The 23132-nt window shown below is 38.4% G+C and overlaps 1 protein-coding gene and 1 long non-coding RNA gene across 3 annotated transcripts in view; both read left to right on the plus strand.

Annotated features, from left to right (window-relative positions):
- The window catches only part of phlpp2 (PH domain and leucine rich repeat protein phosphatase 2), a 213412-nt gene extending 199493 nt beyond the window's left edge, over nt 1-13919 (plus strand). The window contains exons 19-20 of one of the 2 annotated variants that reach the window (XR_007935807.1): nt 11274-13585; nt 13619-13919. Coding sequence is in view for 1 of the 2 variants with exons in the window: in XM_028809782.2 (XP_028665615.2) it covers nt 11274-12572 (1299 nt within the window). In the remaining variant the exon portion in view is untranslated. Of the gene's footprint in view, nt 1-11273 lie in introns of both variants that reach the window. The other variant, XM_028809782.2, reaches the window with a different exon arrangement.
- Nucleotides 13920-15437: 1518 nt separating this feature from the next.
- LOC127529125 (uncharacterized) lies at nt 15438-22096 on the plus strand. The gene is made up of 2 exons (XR_007935808.1): nt 15438-17184; nt 17946-22096. It is a non-coding gene; the product is annotated as an uncharacterized LOC127529125 (long non-coding RNA).
- Nucleotides 22097-23132: the final 1036 nt, after the last annotated feature.

The following is a 23132-nucleotide window of genomic DNA, read 5'->3' on the forward strand; positions in this document are numbered from 1 at the left end:
AAGTCCAACAACATAATTACAGTGGAGTTTCCTTCATCAGAGGATATCACAATGTCATTTACAACCCGTGTTAGTGCCGTTTCTGTACTATGACCAGTGCGAAAACCAGACTGGAATTTCTCAAATAAATTGTAATGCGTAACGTGTGTCTGAAGCTGACTGGCGACTACTTTTTCTAGTATTTTAGAGAGAAACGGTAAATTTGAAATAGGCCTATAATTATTTAGTATATGTGGGTCAAGGTCTGACTTTTTAAGTGATGGTTTAATGACTGACACTTTTAGTGCATCAGGTACTGTGCCATGCAATAATGAACTATTGATAATGTTTAGGATAGGCGCTGCAAGAACATCCATTGCACTTTTTACTAGTTTTGTTGGCACTGGATCTAGGGAACAAGTAGTGGGCTTCATTTTAGAAATTAAACTTAAGACTTCCTGCTCAGTTACAGGATTAAAATTACTAAAGTGCTGAGTGCAATGTGAGGCAGGGTCTGCTAAGCTAGTATTTGGTTTGTACTGTGATGCAGAGATCTGGGATCTTATATTTTTAATTTTCTCATTGAAGAAGTTAATAAAGTCTGTACTGCTGATGTCTGTTGGTATTTTGCACTGTTGATCTGAATTTCCATTTGTTAGTTTAGCCACTATTCTAAACAGTACCCGAGGATTTTTATTATTGCTATCTATTAATGTAGAATAATATTCTGACCCAGCTTTAAAGAGGGCTTTTTTATATTTATTAACACTCTCTGTCCATACAGTTTGAAAGACATGTAGCTTTGTTGTTCTCCATCTGCGTTCCAGTTTTCGACACTCTAATTTAAGAGCTCAAGTGTTTTCATTAAACCAGGGAGAGTTTCTATGTGCTTTGATCACTTTTGTTTTAAGGGGAGCCACTGTGTCCAGAGCATCTCTCAAGGTCACATTATAATGTGATGTTAGCTCATCTAAATTGTTTTCCGTGTTTACATTTGATGTTAACTGATCTAAATGGTTTTCCACTATTACACTCGACTTACTCAAAGTATCTATAAATTTTGAAGCAGAATTACAATCTAGATGTCGCACTGTCTTTGTTTTAATCTGGGAGTGTGTTGGCAAGGGCAGGACTAAATCAAATGTAATTAAGTAGTGATCGGAAATAACTTAATTTAATGGAGTAATAATTAAATTTTGAATTTCAACTTTGTAAGTTATAATTAAATCTAATGTGTGGTTATGATTATGAGTTGGACCTTTGACATTCTGACAAAATCCTACTGAATTTAACAAATAAGTAAAACATTTGCTAAAAGTGTCAGTTTCCACATCAATGTGTACATTAAAATCTCCCATCAGTACTACGTGATCATAATTTATAGCCAAGTCAGATAAAAGGTTGCTAAATTCAGACATGAACAATGAATACGGCCCTGGTGGTCTATAGACTAGCACTATAATTGTGTTGGAATCTGTTTTAATATTTAAAATGAATGCTTCAAAGGATGTAAAGTTGCCTAAAATTTTAGAAGTGATTTGCATTTTGTTACAATGAATTATTCCAAGGCCTCCTCCTCGACCAGAATCTCTAGACTTATGAAGGAACGAGTATCCATCTGGTGACGCCTCAGCTAGGGGTACAGTGTCACATTTACTAAGCCAGGTTTCGGTGAGAAGACACAGATCAGATTTTGTACTTAATATAATATCATTTACCAAAACAGCTTTAGTGCCAAGAGAGCGAATGTTCAATAAGCAGCATTTAAAACTGTATGCTTCTTTCTGAATTGGTGATATACTTTTTGTTTTAATTTGTAGTAAATTTCTATTACAGATGCCCCTGGTGGAGGGTCTGGTTTTATCCCTTGGTCTAATTATACACCTTATTTTTTGGTTATCAATTAATTTAAGGTTTGTATCAAGACTAAATTTACTGGATGCCCCAAGACAAGGATTATGGGTAACAGCTTCAGGAAAGTAACAGGTGGGATAAACAACAGCCTGTGATTTAAGATCACATGACTGCGGCCTGGATGGTGCTCTAATCAGTCAACCAGGCAGTTTTGCTGCCATATTTTGGGATAATACATAAGATCCCCTCCAGTTAGGATGTGTGTATATATAACCTTATATACTGTGTACCTCAGGTCACGAACGTCTCAGACCACGTACAAATCAGGTTACGACCAAAAAGTTAGCCAAACTTTTGCATCTGTTCACGGCCACACACTCGGGTGACGAACAAGCCAGTTTCCCTTCCAGTTCATACGCGCCGATGATTTCTGCACATGTTCAGCCTCTCCCTGTGCATTCCCTGTGCAGCACGTGAGCGAGAGAGAGAGCACCAGAGAGAGAGAGAGAACATGAGACCGCGAGAAAGAGAGAGACCGTGAGTGAGCGAAAGAAAGAAAGAGCGCAAGCAAGAGAGAGAGCACGAGCGAGAAAGAGAGAGCGCGAGAGAGAGCATGAGATCAAGCGAGAGAGAGCAGAGAGCAAGAGAGAGAGAGCACGAGAGCGTGAGCAAGAGAGAGAGAGCGAGAGAGCACGAGAGAGAGAGCGTGCGAGCAAGAGAGAGAGAGAGCACGCAAACGTATATATATTTACATACAGCTCGTACAGTCCGGAACAGATTAATTGTATTTACATACAATTCTATGGGGGAAATTACTTTGGGTCACGACCAAATCGGGTTGTGACCAGAGTTTTGGAACGAATTATGGTCGTGACCCGAGGTTCCACTGTATATATATATATATATATAGTATATATATAAACTGCTCAAAAAAATTAAAGGAACACTTTGAAAACACATGAGATTTCAATGGGAAAAAAAATCATTGATTGTGCTGGATATCTATACTGATATGGGCTGGGTGATGTGTTAGGAATGAAAGGATACCACATCATTTGATGAAAATGAAAATTATCAACCTACAGAGGGCTGAATTCATAAACACCCCAAAAATCAAAGTGAAAAAATGATGCGGCAGGCTAGTCCATTTTGCCGAAATTTCATTGCAGCAACTCAAAAATCGTACTCCGTAGTTTGTATGGCCCCCATTGTTTGTATGCATGCCTGACAATGTCGGGTCATGCTCCTAATGAGACGATTAATGGAGTCCTGGACAGTCTGAGGTGCAACCTGGTGGTGTCAGCTGGACCGAAACATAATGTTCCAGGGGTGTTCTATTGGATTTAGGTCAGGCGAGCGTAGTGGCCAGTCAATGGTATCGATTCCTTCATCCTCTAGGAACTACCTGCATACTCTCGCCACATGGGGCTGGGCATTGTCGTGAACCAGGACGAACCCAGGATCCACTGCACCAGCATAGGGTCTGACAATGGGTCCAAGGATTTATACTTAATGGCAGTCAAGGTGCCATTGTCTAGCCTGTAGAGGGCTGTGCGTACCTCCATGAATATGCCTCCCCAAACCGGTCATGCTGAACATGTTACAGGCAGCATAACATTGTCTACAGCTTCTCCAGACCCTTTCATGTGTGTCACATGTGCTCAGGGTAAACCTGCACTCATCTGTGAAAAGCACAGGGTGCCAGTGGTGGACCTGCCAATTCTGGTATTCTATGGCAAATGCCAATTGAGCTCCACGGTGCCAGGCAGTGAGCACAGGGCCCACTAGAGGACGTCAGGCCCTCAGGCCACCCTCATGAAGTCTGTTTCTGATTGTTTGATCAGAGACATTCACACCAGTGGCCTGCTGGAGGACATTTTGTAGGGCTCTGGCAGTGGTCATCCTGTTCCTCCTTGCCCAAAGGAGCAGATACCGGTCCTGCTGATGGGCTAAGGACCTTCTACAGCGCTGTCCAGCTCTCCTAGAGTAACTGCCTGTCAACTGGAATCTCCTCCATGCCCTTAAGACTGTGTTGGGAGACACAGCAAACCATCTGGCAATGGCACGTATTGATGTGGCATCCTGGAGAAGTTAGACTACCTGTGCAACCTCTGTAGGGTCCAGGTATTGCCTCATGCTACCAGTAGTGACACTGACCATAGCCAAATGCAAAACTAGTGAAAAAACAGTCAGAAAAAATGAGCAGGGAAAAATGTCAGTGGTCTCCACCTTTTAAACCATTCCTGTTTTGGGGGTCGTCTCATTGTTGCCCCTCTAGTGCACCTGTTGTTAATTTCATTAACACCAAAGCAGCTGAAACTGATTAACAACCCCCTCTGCTACTTAACTGACCAGATCAATATCCCAGACGTTTCATTGACTTGATGTTATACTCTGATTAAAACGTGTTCCTTTAATGTTTTGGAGCAGTATATATATGTGCATATATATAAGTGATCAAAACATTTTTAGCCTGACCTTTAAAAGAGAAACAAGACTTCCTTTTTCAACATAATCCCTATGAACACTAATAACTATAACTGTAATAATCATAATGCTTTCTATGCCACTTAAATTTATTTTTTGTCCTGTTTTTGCATCAGTTTTTCTGTGGCTGACATGATATCTTCATTTCATCGCTACTACATTCTGCCCCATGGAAAAAATCCTTCAGATTGTGGAATAGGTGGTGGTGATATTAGGCTGGGCTGGAGAATAGGCTAGGTATAACATCTCTTTGAATGCACAGCAGCCTCTGCAACTAATCCAGTGTGATCAAAAGCACTGCCATGAAACAGAATAGGGATAGCTGATAGCTTTCCTTGTTGCTTTTCTGTAACTGAATGCGACAAATATATATATATATATATATATATATATATATATATATATATATATATATATATATATATATATAATATATATATAGTGAAAGCCAACCCTGACAAAGGCAGACGCAAAAGGAACAAGGTCAAAACACGTGTTATTTTATTTTCTTCTCCCTTGTGAGAAACGTCTTCCCCATTTCCCACAAGCACAACACAGTCCAGATAGCACCAGCACAATACAAATCCTTTCCCCTCTTTCTCTCTCCTCCACTCCTAGCAAGCTTTGTCTCCCTACTCCCGTCTCTGACTCCCCGAGTAGTGGCTGCTGGCTCCTTTTATAAGGCACCCGGAAATGCTCCAGGTGCTCGTTGACCTAACTCTGGCAGCACTTCTGGGTATGCTGGTAGAGCTTCTTTCCAGGGCTCAGCAGCAGCTGCAGCACCCCCTGGCGGCGCCCATGGATCCCAACAGGGCTACACCAAACTCCAACTCCCATGAAGCCCTGTGGAAGTCCTGGGCACCACTGCAACACAGGGGGGCTGCCATCTAGCGCACCAGGGGAGGTAACGCTCTGGCCGTGCTTGCTTCCCTGGTCCTTCCAGCATGGAGTCGTCCCTGCCAGGTAAGAGCCCCGCCCATCTGCCACAATATATATATATATATATATATATATATATATACAGTGATCCCTAGCTATATCGCGCTTCGCCTTTCGCGGCTTCACTCCATCGCGGATTTTATATGTAAGAATATTTAAATATATATCGCGGAATTTTTGCTGGTTCGCGGATTTCTGCGGACAATGGGTCTTTTAATTTCTGGTACATGCTTCCTCATTTGGTTTGCCCAGTTGATTTCATACAAGGGACGCTATTGGCAGATGGCTGAGAAGCTACCCAACTTACTTTTCTCTCTCTCTTGCGCTGACTATCTATGATCCTGACGTAGGGGGTGTGAGCAGGGGGGCTGTTCGCACACCTAGACGATACGGACGTTCATCTAAAAATGCTGAAAGATGATCTTCATGTTGCTATCTTTTGTGCAGCTGATCCTGAAATGACATGCTGCAAGGTGCTTCGCATACTTAAAAGCTCGAAGGGCACGTATTGATTTTTGATTGAAAAACAAACTTTGTCTCTCTCTCTCTTTGTCTGCTCCTGACGGAGGGGGTGTGAGCTGCCGCCTTCAACAGCTTTGTGCTGCGGTGCTTCGCATACTTAAAAGCAAACAGCCCTATTGATTTGTTTGCTTTTCTCTATCTATGTGACATTCTGTGCTCCTGACAAGCACTCCTTTGAAGAGGAAGATATGTTTGCATTCTTTTAATTGTGAGATGGAACTGTCATCTCTGTCTTGTCATGGAGCACAGTTTAAATTTTTGAAAAAGAGACAAATGTTTGTTTGCAGTGTTTGAATAACGTTCCTGTCTCTCTACAACCTCCTGTGTTTCTGCGCAAATCTGTGACCCAAGCATGACAATATAAAAATAACCATATAAACATATGGTTTCTACTTCGCGGATTTTCTTATTTCGCGGGTTGCTCTGGAACGCAACCCCCGCAATGGAGGAGGGATTACTGTATAGGGAAAAATGATAGGGAGATGATAATTTGTGTTTAATATGAAACTGAGAGAAGAAAGTGAAAGTAAACTCCAAACAATAATGCAAATGACACACATCTTCTGTGCCTTTCCCTTTGATTGAATTAACTATTGTACTGCACTGTGGAGCACTATCCTTGTTAAATTTGAATTCATATTTGAATGTTGATTTTCATTGCGTCTTTAATTGTTTAATTCTCTAAATAGACTTTGGGGTGGAAGGGGTGAGACTTCTGTTGCAAAACTGGAAGTGACATCAGAGTTTATTGTGGGAGTCATCGTCTGGTCTGTGGGTGAAACCTAAGATGGTGTTACCAACCACACATGCTCAGGCACTGATGTCGGTGGGTTTACCTTTTAGTGCCTTACTATATATGCACATTTCTCTAAATATGCAAGCTCAGTATTCAGTGGTTATTTATTGTGTAACAAAAAGTATAAGAAATCATGCTGGTAGGAGTACTGTACAGTATATTGGAATAAATGTTCTAACCTGAAGACAAAAGGTGATAAAAGGGAGACACGTAATTCTTCCAAGTATCCAAATATCCAAATGCAATGAATCTGAACATATAGCAGTAGGCAAAAACGTGAAGCAGTTGTTAACGCTTTATTTGGTGTCATTTCTTCTCTCATTTACGTAATATGGGAGGGATTTTTGAAATAATCAGGGAAAATATATACAAACAGGATACTGCGGAATAGGAGCAGACATACAGTCATTTATAAGGCAGAGAAAAGTTGAGTTGAGCAGTAAACAGAGCAGAGTGGACTTTCACATCATTGATCAGGTCACTTAATTGCTGGGCAACAGGCTGTACTGAGAAAGCTTTTAAATCATTGATTTTAGCAATCCGATCTTGCATAGCTTTTTGTAGTGAAGTTTTACTGGAGGAGGACCTAATATTGTATCACAGATTTCAATGTGAAAGTCAATTTAAATATGTCTTCGAGATCTCTTCATCTTTGGTTCAACACATGTTGGCTGAGGTTAGGTGAACCCCTCAGCTGACTGTACTAACATTAATTGAAATGTTATTTGACTTAACACACTGAATTACTTCCAGAAAGTGCTGGAAGGTTTTTATAAGTTAGGCTGAGACTTAGTTTTTATGGCAGTGCATCTGGAACAAGGTAGCTAGACAATGATATATTGAAGCTAGGTACATCAGGAACAATGAGTAGTTTAGAAACCTGGTCAATAAATAACAGTTATCAGAAAGAATAGTTAAAAGAAGCCAAGAAAAAAAAATCTCAAATCACAATCAAAGAATTGTGCAAACATCAAAAAAAGAAAAAAAAAACACTTGGAAGGCTAGAAAGTAATCCAAAGAAATAAAGCACTAATCAAAACATTTTTTTTGATAATACAGTTTGCCTTATATCAGATGTGAGGGTAAAGCTATAGTTTGCAACAAGTATGCCCAGTATAATGAAAGGTCACATGGCATAAGAGTTTGCAGGACTAACTTGCCTTTTAAATACCTAGGTGCCTGAAATGTTTTTTTCTATGATCCTGGTGTGATGATGCAAGTTCTACTCCATGCTCCCATCTTCCTTCTGGGAGCTCTGAACCCGACACCGTCGGTAATGTCACTCTTGAGCTAGGCAGTGAGGCACCACAATGAAGCAAGGGGATGGTGCAAAAAGTGCAAAGTGCTTTTATTAAAATCAACAAACAAAAACAGTGCCCAAATTAAAGTGCACTGCATCAAAAATATGTCATTAAATAAATAATCTGATAAAACGAGTGAACTAGTGGAGGTTAAAAACATAGTGAAGAAATCCTTTTTAAAAACAAGGTTAAAATAACGTCTGGAAGCAGTCTTTCTTTAAAAATCTGGTGCATCCTTCTTTAACCCGGCTACTCCCTTGCTTCTCCCTTCTGGGCCCCGCAACAGGTGAGTCGCCCTACCAGTAAAAATGCAGCTCCTTCAATATTGGTCTGGTAGCCCTCCGATCCCCGGCTATGTCAGGTTTCTTTTCCCAGAGGCCAGGGCACTCACGCTGGGGCTCAACACGCCCAAAGCCTCCACGACTGCTGCTGCCTTTAGACGGCCAGTCGTCTCCACTGCTGGTCACTCCAGCTCCTCCCAGTTGCTCAACTGCTTCAATCTGCCCCCTCCGAGAGTTGGCCAAACTCCTCCAGGGCTCTCCTACCAGCTCAGCTGCCTGCCATTGCTCAAGCGATCCTTGTTCTCCCTTAACCTCCCATTCTCTCTCTTTCTTCTTCTCTCCTCTCTTCTCTGCCCACCTCGCGCTTCTATTTATTATGGGGACATGGATCAGATGTGGCAATTAGCAGCTCCCAGCAACAATTACAGATGCGGACGACTCCTCACCTATGCACTTAAGTGAGGACTGTCCACATCATCCGGGAAACGCTGCAGCCACACTACCACGCCACCTCTCTAAGCTGTGAGTGCGGTGATTATTTATTTAAAAAGTGGCCTTTTTAATGTGAGCTGTGGACCCGCTACACCACACCTGGACAGACAACCTTCATGTGTTACATCTCAGTAGTTACTTGTTTTATGATGTAAGCCCTAAGCGTCCAGACTCTGGAATGACCTACCGAAATTAATCAGGTCAGCTGACTCCATGAATTCTTTTAAAAAACAACTCAAAACTCATCTGTTCAGGAAGGCTTTTAGCTCTACTTGACTTTATTACCCTTCTCTCAGTTTACTTCTCTGTCAAGATGCTCATGTAACCTGTATGTGTGTGTGCGAGACCATCAATTATGTTGTCTGTTTTTTTTTTTCTCTGAATTCACTGTCATAATCGTCTTTATTTATTTATCTGGTTTGTACAATGCTATATACTGTATACCCTGCCGTTCTTTCTTATATTCTGTAAGTGCCTTGAGCATGGGAAAGGCGCTATATAAATAAAATATATTATCATTATTATTATTATTAAGCTTGAAAGTTGTGGCTCCACTTTAACTGTAAGGACTGCTAGTATAAAAAAAGGTGTTGAGTAAAGGGAAGGGTATGAAGTAAAATAATAAAGCTGATATATCAGGTAGCTGAAAATCTCAGCACTAAATATAAAGTAGGAAGAGCTGCACAGATATGTGATGTAGTGCTTTGTGTAATATTTAATGGTAACTGTGTACCTTTTCAAATAACAAAAACCCTCCACTTTATATATATATATGCCATTAACAATATATAAAATATTTTGAACATTATAGAACACATTTAGGTACCTGCAATGTGTAACCTTTGTGGAAATATTTAGAGGCAGCCGTGCACATTACTTGTGTTGCTTATTACATATCTCTTCAAATGAAAACAAACTGTGCAGCTCAATGAAGCAGCCTACTATATTAGTAACTCAGGATTTCTGAAGTGTGATGCAGCAGTTTCACAACAGGAAAAAACATAAATCAATATTTTTTGTGCTTAACTTATTATTTAAATTTCTCTTGACAGTATTTAAGGAACGTGCACATATCTGCACTTAATAAATGGTCCAGAAATAGAGACATGTTTGAATTGTCAAATAAAGGTTATTAAATGTGTTGGCATGGAAAGTGCAAAAGTGTATGGAGATGTTACTTGAAGACCCGCAGTAATATTTGCCATAAACATTGCATATGACAAAAGACAGCATGTAAAGCACATAAATTACATTGCTAGAGTGCCATTTGATTAATTTTCAGAATCTACTCATTCCCTTATATTAAATGGTCAGTTGGAGCCAGAAGCTCCTGGATTGTGTACCAGCCTATCATAGAGCTAGTTTAGAGAGTTTATTTGTCCCCAGGAGGATATTTGGCTAAAATCAGGGGAGAGCACGAACGCAGTCCCCCACTACCACAAATCATGTACAGTAGTCAAGTTTCCTGCATTTGGGGAAATTGCAGGGGTCAGCACACCCGGAGTGCAATGGTATCTTACTTGCCAGGTATGTAAGTAAGTAAGTAGAGCTGTCAAACAAATTAAAATGGACAATTTTGGGATGCTTGTATTAAGTGTGATAAGTCAGTCAGTCATTTTCCAACCTGCTATATCCTAACACAGGGTCACGGGGGTCTGCTGGAGCCAATCCCAGCCAACACAGGGCGCAAGGCAGGAACAAATCCCGGGCCAGGTGCCAGCCCACCGCAGGACACACACACACCAAGCACACACTAGGGACAATTGAGGACCACCAATGCACCTAAACTTGCATGTCTTTGGACTGTGGGAGGAAACCAGAGCACCCAGAGGAAACCCACACAGACACGGGGAGAACATGCAAACTCCACGCAGGGAGGACCCGGGAAGTGAACCCAGGTCTCCTTACTGTGAGGCAACAGCGTTACCACTGTGCCACCATGCCACCCGTGATAATAAGTATTAGAGGTATATTGATTGCATTAACAGAGCAAAATATTGTGTTAATCTTATAGAAAATTATAATCATTCTGTACTGCATTGAAAAATTGTAACTATTAAATTGGCTGTTTTTCATTCAGATTCAGAAATCAGTTTAAGTTTAAAGTTGATTATGTCAACTACATGAGAAACAATATACAGTATAGTTAGGTAGTTTAAAAGAAGGAAACACTAGATTGTTACTTAAAGAATGTTCGAAATAAAAGAATTATTTAAGATTGAATCTGACATTTTTTGTTGCACAAAAATGATATCAATGATAAACTGACCTACATTCTAGCTAAAAATTATTTGTATCTTTATGACGTCTTGCAGGGAATTTTATTAGATCTTAACTTGAGCTGTAGTAGTATAAAGAGGAGTGTCCTGAGGGAAACAATACACCAGTTTGTTACTTTTTTCATTTAGAGGGCAGTCAAACATGCAGTCTGTAGTGTGAAAGAGATGTTCACCCTGTGAACTCAGCCACATTTAAAAGATAATTATGGTCACATGCAAGAAAGAGTCAGCATGAAGCCATAAAGAGTCAAAGAACCTTGCCAAAATACAGCATAGCAGCCAAACGGCTTGAAATATTGTACAGAATGTCCCTGTTCACTAATTTTCTTGTGCTTATTTTCAGGACAACAAGGTGAGTGGAGTTACATGCTGCACACGTCAACTGGGCTGCTCTTACCTTTTTCCATGGGTCATTCCTAAACCCTGGGTGAAGACAGTGCCTCTCTGTGCCCAAGATGAATTTCTAATTCTTGGAAACCGTGCGTTATTTGAATGGATTTCTTACCAAGAGGCTGTATCAACGGTGCAGGCAATGCAAGACCCCAGAGCTGCTGCCAAGAAGCTCTGTACTCTTGCTCAGAGTTATGGTTGCCAAGACAATGTGGGGACAGTGGTTGTGTCCCTTCATATCGGGGAAGACAGCTGCACATGTGAACTGCCACTGCCCACAGTGGCTGGATGCACTGGAACAGCACCAGCTATCTATCCAAACTCTGTGCTGCTGGCAGACCCTGCTACCCCATCTTCAAGTAGTGGTATAGCTTCAGAATTTAACAGTGAAATGTCAGCCTCAGAAGTAGGCAGTGAGGCAGGCTCAACTGCTTCTGATGAGCACTTGGCATTAGGACTCACCTCAAGACCAGAGCGGAGATGCAGCCTCCACCCGGCAGCTTTCATTTGTGGTATTGGAAGTATGGGCAACAATCTGGAGCTTTTTCAGAGACAACCTTCATGTGCTACCTTTTCCAGCAACCAGTCTGACAATGGACTGGATAGTGATGATGAGACTCCCTTAGATGGAGTCATTTCTAATGGCAGTAAGCTAGAAGTTGAAGTGGACATCCATTGCTGTGCATTTCGGCTACGAGGAAGCAAAGAAGAAACTAGTGTAGAGGAGAGCACCTCCGAGGAACAAAAACAGGCAGCACATAAGAAGCTAGAGGAATCTGTGACTGTTAGTTCTACGAGGATTGCATGTAGACTGCGACGACAAAGCAGTATTGGAGTACCAACCAATACCTGCCATCTCTCAGTGTGCAAAGAAATATCGGATCTTAAAAAATCTCCATCCACTTCCAGCCTCTTTGGAAAAAAACTCTCAAATGGCTCAGTGGTTCCTCTTGAGGAGAGTCACAATGCAATCGAAGTAGCCTTGGAGGCCCCAAAGAAGAAATCAGGCTACTTTGCTGCACCTGCTCAGCAGGATCCAGAAGATAACTTAGTGGTGCCTTCCAATTTAGAGCAGGAAGTACAAGATCAACTTAGGCTTTCCAATCCAAATTCCATGCCAACACTTTCACAGCCGCCATCTACATTAGAACATTCAGAATGGAATGAAACCAATTCTGGTAATCATCAACAACTTCAACTGGACCACAACTTCACGAGTACACACCAGGAAGTTTATGATACTGCATTGTAGCAAACAAATGAGATGTCAGCCCCCTGACGTTGACATGACAGGAAATAGCACTTGTGTCTAAAGGTAAAATATCAAGTGTAACATGTCATTTCTTTTTTATTTATAACTACACAAATATCAATAGAGAAACTAAAAAATGAGCATATATTGCGTAAATGCCCTTTTTCTGTTTTTCTTTAAGTTTTTGGTGCTGGCTATGTATTGTTTTAGTTAAAATAGACGTGGAAGGCAATTCCTGATTGTAGGCCTTAATTTTTACAAAGGAAATCTCAGAATATCAAACAACAGGAGATAAAACTGAAAGTTTTCACAGACATAACTGACATTTCATTTGTAAATGGGTATGTTTAAAATTGTGTCATAATGATACAAGCTCATGGGACTTCAGAAGAGAACAGAGATGACCTTGAAGATGTGCTGTTTACAGCCATGCTGCAACAACTTCTTTCATAGGAGTATTTTTTCTGGTGATTGAGCCAGCTCACTACTTTTTGTCACTTTACCTACTGTATCAGGGAGGAAGAAGGAACCTATTTTTGGGAAAACGTTATGTAGATTTAAAAGTAGGATGATGGGAGATGTAAATGGAGCAAAATGGAAAGTTAAACTGCTACTTGAATCAAATCGCTTCAATCCCTTTACATTTTCAGTTGGAGTAGTAAAGAGAATACAGTGAATGAAATTATTTTCATTAAAAAGAACAGAACAATAACTTAAAAGTAACATTTGTAAGTAATAATTTCTTGAAAGTCTTTGCATTACCCTGGTACATTTTGGAAAATGTATTAATTGATTAGTGTTCTACAATGAAAATACCAATTGTTAATCCAGGCAGTGCTAACTAGTACACCGAGGAAGGTTATGCATATTTCTCGACGACATTAAAATTTTACTGTTGGCAACAAATGCATAAGAACAGTTTTGCATTAAATAAGTATATGAGTAAATAGATATGTTATGCTAAACTGGTGAAGAAGTACAGCTGATTCTCAAAAGTATTTTAAAAAACTGATGTATTTTCCTGTTAAACACAAGGTACGTTGAAGCACCTAGAATTATACTTTTGGGATCTAAAGACACCAGGATGGGATGCAAGGTTATATCTTAAATGACTATGGTCACCCTAGGATGGCCATCTTCCACACTACAATGCATTCTGAAATCATATTTAAACCCTTATAAAATCCCAATATGAGGATTTCTTTTTGTACATGACAAAATCCCCGGGAAGAAATTGACTTGGAAGGCACTCAGTGACAGTATACACACTGTGAAACTGGCACAAAAAATCCAAAGTCAGTAACGATTTGCACTATGTACTGTATGTACAGTATGTCTATTTCTTTACTGTATGCATATAGTACTGTACTTTGGGATGGTGGAAATTGGCATTTAATACAGTGCATTTGTTTGTTTACCTTAAATAATAATGACACCTTGTACAAAGATACAGGTAAATTCATGTTGCTTTTCTATACATGTGTAATCAATTATTTTTGCAAAAGTAATGTATTTCTTTAACACAGCGTCAAAAGATATAATAGTATATTATTGCATAAGCTTATTGTATACAAAATTGTGTAATGAATTGTCATATTTCAGCAGAATTCAGTAATTTTATCACTGTCAGTTATATACTGTGTTCATGTGTATGTGTGTGTATGTGTTCATGTTTTGTGGTATCGTTGCACACACACTCTTGCGTTAATTCTTAAAAGAATAATGTGAGGCCCATTCAGGAAGTAAGTACTGGAAGTGTGTTTTGTTTTTTTTTAAATGTGTTTCATGTGAAGATTTTATGTAAGACCCCACATTGACTCTAGTAGATCTTATTAGAATTGAAAGCAACATGCACTACAAATGCCACAACTGCATTCAGTTAAAGTCTTAGTTTGAAATAATAGGGAGTTTGGGATAGTTTTAAGGGCTTTTTAAAAAAAAAATCTGGCCTGCTTGTTTACCTGTCAGAGTCTACACATTTTGAATTTAAACACCACAAAGTTGATAGCTGTGCACTCTTCATCAGATTTGAAATTCGAGTGTGGCTCTTAAAAAGTCTGCTTGTAAACCTAGATTAGATCCAAAGGTAAAATGCATCTTTTTAATTTGCTTACTAAAGAAAATTGTTCTCTTAAATTCACAACCATTAATTATTTCCAGAACACACCCCATAAACATCCATTCATAAATAATTGCCAGAATTATAATGTATGTATGCGTATAAAACATTTCTGTAATTCCATGGATGAATTATAAGAGGGGGGACCCAAAAATAACCAGAAATATTTTTAAAACGTGTTTAATTTAATTTTCTGTACAAACTACAATTAGTCTCCTTCAAAGTACTCTCCATTGGCGGAAATACACTTATCTAACCGTTTGTTCCATTGTTCGATACATTTTTTAAATTCATCTGAAGTAATGCCCATTAATGCTCTGGTCGTTTCTTGTTTTACCTCTTCGACGTCAGCAAAGCGCCTTCCTTTCAAGTCTTTTTTCATCCGAGGGAACAAAAAGAAATCACACGGAGCAAAATCCGGTGAGTAGGGTGGGTGGTTCAGGGTTGTCATACCGTTTCTTGCTAAAAATTGGCGAATGCTGAGAGCAGTGTGAGATGGAGCGTTGTCATGATGAAAGAACCAATCGCCCAACTCCCACAAATCAGGGTGTTTCCTTCTCACACTGTTGTGGAACCTACTTTTACAAAAAAATTCACTGAACACAAGCACAACCTTCCAGAGTGATGGCACTTGGCAGACTGACTTGTGAGGAGTGTAACTAGATCGCCCTAGCAGCCCAACCACGTACTACAAGTACCAACCTAACAACAACAAAATTCCGGTTATTTTTGGGTCCCCCCTCGTATATATTACCACTTGCACTGATTTGCACTGTATATGATCGGTGACAGAGTAATATCCAGAGATTCGTGGAATTCATTGTTTTCTGCAAATGTTAACTGAGTAATCAGAGTGAGAAAAAATTACAACTGTTAGCCATCAGATACATAATTCTACAAGCAGGTAGAGCTTTGGTGAGATCTATGCAAGTTATCACCTGTCCACTCTTTTGACACTACACAAAATACAAAGGCTATGAAACATAAGAAAAATATAAACATAAACAACTATAAATTAGGGCTCAGATTGAAAGGAGCAGTTGCTAAGCCTTTCCTGTCCAAAACTAGTTTTCACCTTTGGCAACAAAAGAGTTTCAGCATAATGTAACTTTATATGAATTCTTGGAAGTTGATTCATAAATGAATCCCGTTTCAAAAATGTCAGTCTTGTAGGTTTGTTTGAGTAGGGAGAAACACTAAATAATTTTTACAAATGTTCATCTTCAGCACACGTCTGACTGTATTGTTATGGAAATATCACTTTAGTATAGTGACAGATTTATTTCATTAGTAGAACATGGGCATTCTGTTGGTTATAAAAGGTGGTTTTAGGTATGGTATCTTAATTCCACTCTGCCAAACTGTATTATTTAATAACTTTTATTCGAGAACATCTATTTTACATAGGTGTACATACATACTGGAATTTCCACTGATTTGTTGTCATGTTTATTTAAGTGTGCAAGGAACATATACTTTGACTTACTTGTTTAATATATAATGGAGATTATTCATTGAATTACCACTAATACTGTGACACCATGTTTTGTGGAGACATTTCATTATTATTAATATTTTTCTTCTGTCTGCTAATTTCATGTTTTTAAGTGGTAGAGCGGGAGTTTTCTCTTTCATAAGAAGTCTATTCAGACAGACCCTGCACAAAGAGAATAATCTAGGTAAAATCAAATGCCTTTTACAAAAGCTAGAGCACACACTGTGAGAAGCGATACTCGTTTGTTTCCCTAGGTCTTCTGTTACGTCACTGGCATGTAGTAAGTGTTGTTGAGCATTTTCATAAGGCAGGTGTTGTCAGAGACAAGTACAGTAGCTTGTGAAAGGAGGTAAGGTCCAGACAATACTGAATTTGTAATAACTTCTTAATACTTGTCAAATCAAATGTTTTTGGCAGAACAGTTACACATTAAACAAGGGACGTTTCTGAGCAGTTTTCACATTTCCCAGAACAAAATGAGCTGTGCAATTAAAAAATACAAATATCCATCCATTCATTTTCTAAATCCATTTAGCGTTTAGGGTTCTGTGGCCACAGTCAATCCTCTATAAGTGGGCACAAGGCAGGGACCATCCAGTCCATCCCATGGTGCACTCACACATAGCCACACAAACTAATACCGACCAGGTGACATTTGGAAGGTGATACGAAACTGGAGTATCAACAGAAAACCCACACAGACATGGTGAAAACATGCAAATTCCACACAGACTGCACCCAGGAGGGAATTTGAACCTGGGACTCTAGAGCTGTGAAGCTGCAGCACTAAGCACTGCACCACATGGCTGCCACAGGTAGGTGATATTCACTGTAATGCATAGTTATTTACTATTCTTTCTTTTAAAGCCATTTACAGTATTTGTTACTGTTTGAGCAGCAATTATGTTCTTCCCCCTGTCTGTGTGGCTTTTCTTCCCTCATCCCAAACACCACCTGCATGTTAGGTTAATTGTTGACCCTAAAATGGCCCCATATGAGTGAGTGTGAGTGTGTACTCCAGCATGCCCAGTACTGTGCTGGAGCTCATTGAAGTAAGACCCCGGGCTCCTGCACCCCCATAAATTACAGATGGTATGTGGTTACAGATAAAGGTTGGAAGAATGGATGGCTCACTTGCCTGGGTTAACATGCATCTGCTGTACTTTTTACACAGTATGAGTTCTGTTAGTGCCAAAAAGCTGTAAGTATATCCTTGTGTGAACAGTTTTTCAGCAATTAGCATTAATAAATTAAATAGTAAGAAATCAAACAACAGGCAGAAGGTAAATGTTATTATAATATTTGCATTTTATCTTTTTTTCCTTTTTTCTCCACCTCAGCCACTAGCAGATTATTTTAATTTTTCACTTTTATTCTAAGACAATTATGTATATATTTAACTTGTTGGCATGTTTTATTAGTGTCAACAAACTTTAACAGCATTGACGACATATTATTGAGGGCAGTATGGTGGTGCAGCTGGTTTGGATCACCATAACATTTCTGGCTGGGGTGACATTTGTGTAGGTTTTCACTTCCAGTCTTTGTTGTGAGGTGAATTGTTCACTCTAATTTGAGACGAGTGAATGTGAATGTTTGCATGAGGTCTCTCCACGACAGATCATCGTCCCATCCAGAGATACCTATTGATCTGCTGTTGCTGCTGCCAATGCAAACTTTGGCGTCCTAAAAAAAATTGTATTCCGCATGTGTGAGATGTAGTATTGGTGTTAACTGAAAGATTATTTCAACAACTGAGTCAGTGTTGCCTGTGTCTCGAATTGACATTTGGAGGCAGAGCACTAGAAAGCACTCAAAAAGTTAGGCTGCAGATAAATGTTGCAAGTTGTATAAATGTAGACATTTTTGTTACCTACAGTGGCATGCAAAAGTATTCAGTCCCCTAGAAAGTCATCATAATTTTCTGCATAACAAAAGATTTGTACACATATTTATCCATTCAGTATTTTTAATGTGAACTCTTATGCTGTAACAATACATATCCAAAGCGAAAATAAACCATTTTCTGTAGATATTTAAGACGAAAAACTCAATAGTCAGTGTTTGCATAAGTATTCAAGCCCTACACATTAATACTTTGTTGAGAATCCTCTTGCTGCAGTAACAGCCTTAATTAAGTATGTACCAGTTTTACACATTGTTCAGGAGCGACTCTTCCGCATTCTTCTTTGCAGAATTTATGGAGATCCTCTAAGTTGGTGGGATGGTGACCCACAGACAGCACTTTTCAAATAGTGCCACAGATCAGGGCTTTGACTTGGCCATTCCAAAATGTTCACTTCTCTGTTTTTGAGCCATTCCAGTGTCATGTTTGGCCTTATGCTTAGGGTCACTGTCATGCTGAAAGATGAATCTTCTCCTGTATCCATCCATTGTCCCTTCAACTCTGACATGTTTCCCAGTCCCAGCAAATGAAAAGCATCCCCATAGCATGATGCTGCCACCACAATGTTTCACCGTAGGTATGGTGTTTCTTGATGCATGGACGGTGTTAGCTTTATGCCCCACATACCTCTTTGAAATCTGGCTGAAAGGTTCTATTTTGGGCTCATCTGACCATAAAACCTTATCCCAAATCTTAACTCGGTCTTTCTCATGCTTTGTAGCAGATGCTCACGTGCTTTTATGTGGAGCTTCTTAAGGGATGGCTTCTTTATTGCTGTTTTGTGGAGAGCTCTTGAAATTGTGGACCCATCCACCTTCACTCCATTGTCAGCCAAAGAGCATTGCAGATGTCTGAGAGTGATGGCTGGATTTTCAGTAGCCTCTATCGCCAGTCAACGTCTTGCTCTGATGTTTAGTTTTGAGCGATGGCCAGTTCTAGTAAGAGTCTGGGTGCTGTGATGGACCGTCCACTTTCTGATGATGGATCCGATAGTGCTTAACGGGACATTCAAACCCTTCAATATTTTTTGTAGCCATTTCCTTCCTTGTACATTTCAATGACTTTGTTTCTCACATCAGCAGAATGTTCCTTTGACTTCATTTTTGCAATGATTGGCCAACAAAGACTTACAAAGGGTGCTTTTTATATCCAGAGAGATCTAAAGAACTACTAGCAAGTAGTACCTAATTATGATTAATTATGGTCAAATGAATGACACCTTTGTGTTGTCATTAATTTGTTGTTTGTGTAAACCTGGAGCTTCCAAAGCACAGAGGTATTAAATACTTATGCAAACGTTACGTTTTTCTTCTTCAGTTAAATATCTGATTATGATTTTGGAAATACAGTTACAGCGTAAGAGTTAACATTAAAAATACTGAATGGATAAATATGTGTACAAATCTTTTATCATGCAGAATATTATGATGACTTTCAAGGGAATTGAAAGGCATTGTACGTCACTGTATTTCATCCTGTATGAGGCATTCTGTCCTAGCGTGAAAGCATTAAAGACATGACAACTTGTATGTTCAAGTTACGTGAGGATAATGAGCTCCAGCACAGTGAAGGTGGGAAAGAAATTGATTTCAGTCTAATTATGTGGCTGTAATATACAGTATGTATATTATGTGATACATTATACAGTTGTTTATAATGTCTGGTAATAGAACACGATATTATTAAGTAACTGTATTCACCATTCCATGCAGTCTGTGAATGCTCTTCAGAGCAGTTGTTTAAATTACAAATAATACCCTGACTTTTTCACAGTTTCAGTCAGACACTAGCAGTGCCTTTTCTAAACCTGCCTAGATTTTACCCACTATAGTTGAAATTTATTTTTTGTATGATAATATAATACAAAATAAATCCTGGACTGACATCTTTATGTTTGTTTAACTGTCACCTCAAGAAGTTGACAAAAAACTTGTGATCCTTGCTATGAAAGACCATTTATAGTTTTCAGTATAAGTATACATAAATTGAAGTTTATTGAAGTTTTACTCCAGCCAGATAGGAGAATCTGGTAAGATTCCACCCGCATTTTATCAATTCTGAAATGTAACTTCTATGCAGAAAATTGTCAATAAGGAAAACAACTGTATAAAATAAACCAAGCTTTAATTACCAGGTTCTGCTTTTGGAAAAATGTAAACATTTGTAATTATGGGTGATAATAATCCAATAACGTGTTTTATGATGGTTTAGTGCCCATACAGTACAACTTTAAAATCTGTATATGCTGGCTGGCAAGTATGCTGGCATGTGGTCCGTATTTTTGTAAACACTGGACACACATATTATTATAGTTGCCCTCTTAATATATTTCAGCATTTATATTCTTTGTGCTGCAGAGTTAAAACTTTCATGTTTTTCTTAAAAGATCAACATTTTTTACATCGAAATGTGATGGATGCTTTGTAAAATGTGTGACTTAATATTTTCTTTTTTTGCAGTTTGTCAGTTTACAAGTTGATTTTTAAACAAGTTGGACACTATACATACATCTTATACAACCTAGAGGAAACACGTGCACCATTCAGATGTATTTTTCCTTAATATCCAAGATGTACAAAGGTCTAAATTTTTGTTGTGAACAAAAAGGTTACTTACCTTCCAAATCCCAATGCATTTTTATAAAGTAAACTAAAGCAGAGTATTTTTAGCTACTCTCTAGTTAGTATTGATATAGAGATCAGATTACACTTTACCATAATTTAATGTAATTATTGCAACTTTTGTTTGAAGTTCATTTTAGACCTTTTGCTGACCAAACTGGATAATGTTAATCTGTACAACAATAAAGCATACATGAAGGGTAAAATCTGCCCGGCCAAGGAACAAGCCCTCTTTAAACAAGTATTTGTTAGTTTTAATGCCCTGTATGCTCAGTTTAGTTCAATGGAATGATCACTTTTGAAATATTTTGAATAATTTTACAGAAAGTATACTTTTGATGCGTATTTTTCCTTGATAAACATGCACTTTCTAATGCATTATTCGGGAGCTGAAAAGAAGTGAGTGGTCCACTACAAGCTGGTAAACTATAAAACTGTATACTACTAGAGAAGTAGGACAAAAAAAAGGAGAATGTCAAAAATATTTTTTTCAACTTTGAAATCATCTTTCTAAAAAAATCAAATGGTTTGCTAGTAATTTATATGCTAAAATTGCAAAAACAATAGGAAAATTTGTATACATACAAACATGTTAGTGCTTAGTAGTAATAAATAAATCAAATCTTGTTACTTACATAAAATTATGGTAAACATTACAAATAATGTACCGTGTTCTTAAAATTGTGTTGAACTTAATGACCAAAGTTAGTACTGTTCACATTCATGCTCCTGTATAGCTGCTTTATTTTCTAGAGATGCCTAAATACTTTGTCTGTATGCCAACAAAGCAGAGGTTTATTTTTGTACTTCATTGTCTCATCCAGATATGTAGATCTGCTAACTGCATTGAATTGAATTTTTTGATTAAGGTGAGTGATTGTTCAAGATAAGATCTGTACTTTTGCTGGAATATATTAAGTCTTGAAGTGATGTTAAAAAGTGACCCATATTAGTCAAAGATTTTGTTTTATTTTTTTATTCCATTTATTTAATCTTATAATTAATATATTAAATGTTTCAAGCATGTCATGAAATAATTTATACACTATTAATGTTTTTGTTTATATTGATACATTATTTTAAATAATAAGTGGATAATATATTTTAGCATGCAGGTATATGGTACTGCTTAATATATTAATACAGATTATGTTCTTACTGGATTTAGTTAGTTTACATTTTTCAGTTTTGGTTATGCACTTGTGAGCACTACCGCTGCTCTACAGCCTGGTTTGTTTCCCCATTTGTTTCAGGGAGCGGGTGGGCTTCATGATTTCACTTAAAATGCTGCTATGTAGATACATGTTTGAGGCAGAAAAGGCGGATTTTTTTTCATTAACTTTTCAGCCAAAGTAGCAATAAACATTTATACTGTGAAATTGACACCTTGTGTATTAATGTGTTTTATTAGAATAAAAATAAGAGGTATCACAGTGCACATAATGCAAAATAAAAAACAAATAACAAGTACGGGTACTGCATTGTTGCAAGAGGATCAAGTGTGAGCAAATCACATTACAGTTACCATAAGTTTAGTACCTCTGGGTAGTGGGAATCATACTAATTGTAGCATTACTTTAAAACATGAGTGACATGGTGGTGCCGCATTTACTGCTGCCGCTTTATAATTTTTTTAATCTTGCCAGTCACTGTTTTTGTGAGGTTGGCATATTTTGTGTCTATGCAGATTTTCTTGAACACTCCAACCTAAATATGTGCATGTTAAATGTTGACTTAAAAATGGTACAGTGTGGGAGCACCACGGATGGACTGGCATCTCAACCAAAAGTTGTTTCTTGGTATAGATAGATAGATAGATAGATAGATAGATAGATAGATAGATAGATAGATAGATAGATAGATAGATAGATAGATAGATAGATAGATAAGGCAATATATATTAAATAGATAGAATGAACAAACTTTATTTGTCCCTGGGGGATATTTGTCTTTTTACGGAAGCTCCCTCAAAAAGCCCCTTTAATACACCCAAGAAATTGCACAAAAAGAAGAAAGCTTCTGATTTGCCTAATGGTAAGAGAGCTGCCACAGTGAGGCGTTATAAAGGCGTATTGCCAAATGAAGATATGAATGAGCCCCACTAGCGTTTCTTGACACACATCTGCTGAAAAATGTCTTGGTTGAATGTGCTTAATGGCAGTGTGCCAGAGAGAAGATGTGCAGCATTGTTCATAATGCCATCAGTTTGTCTTCATTCTTTCCTCTGCTGATGGATAACAATAATAATAAATTTTATTTATATAGCGCCTTTCCCATGCTTAAGGCTTTCAAGCGAAAAATAAGCACTTTATATACTCCTATTTTAGTTCCCATCTAGTTCCTATTCTATTCATGTAAGTTACATGCTTTTATACGTAATACTGTATTTAAGTTTACTGTAAATTGAAAATAATGTTAA

Source organism: Erpetoichthys calabaricus, chromosome 9 (genome assembly GCF_900747795.2).
Source record: "Erpetoichthys calabaricus chromosome 9, fErpCal1.3, whole genome shotgun sequence".
In the NCBI taxonomy this organism is placed as follows: domain Eukaryota; kingdom Metazoa; phylum Chordata; class Cladistia; order Polypteriformes; family Polypteridae; genus Erpetoichthys; species Erpetoichthys calabaricus.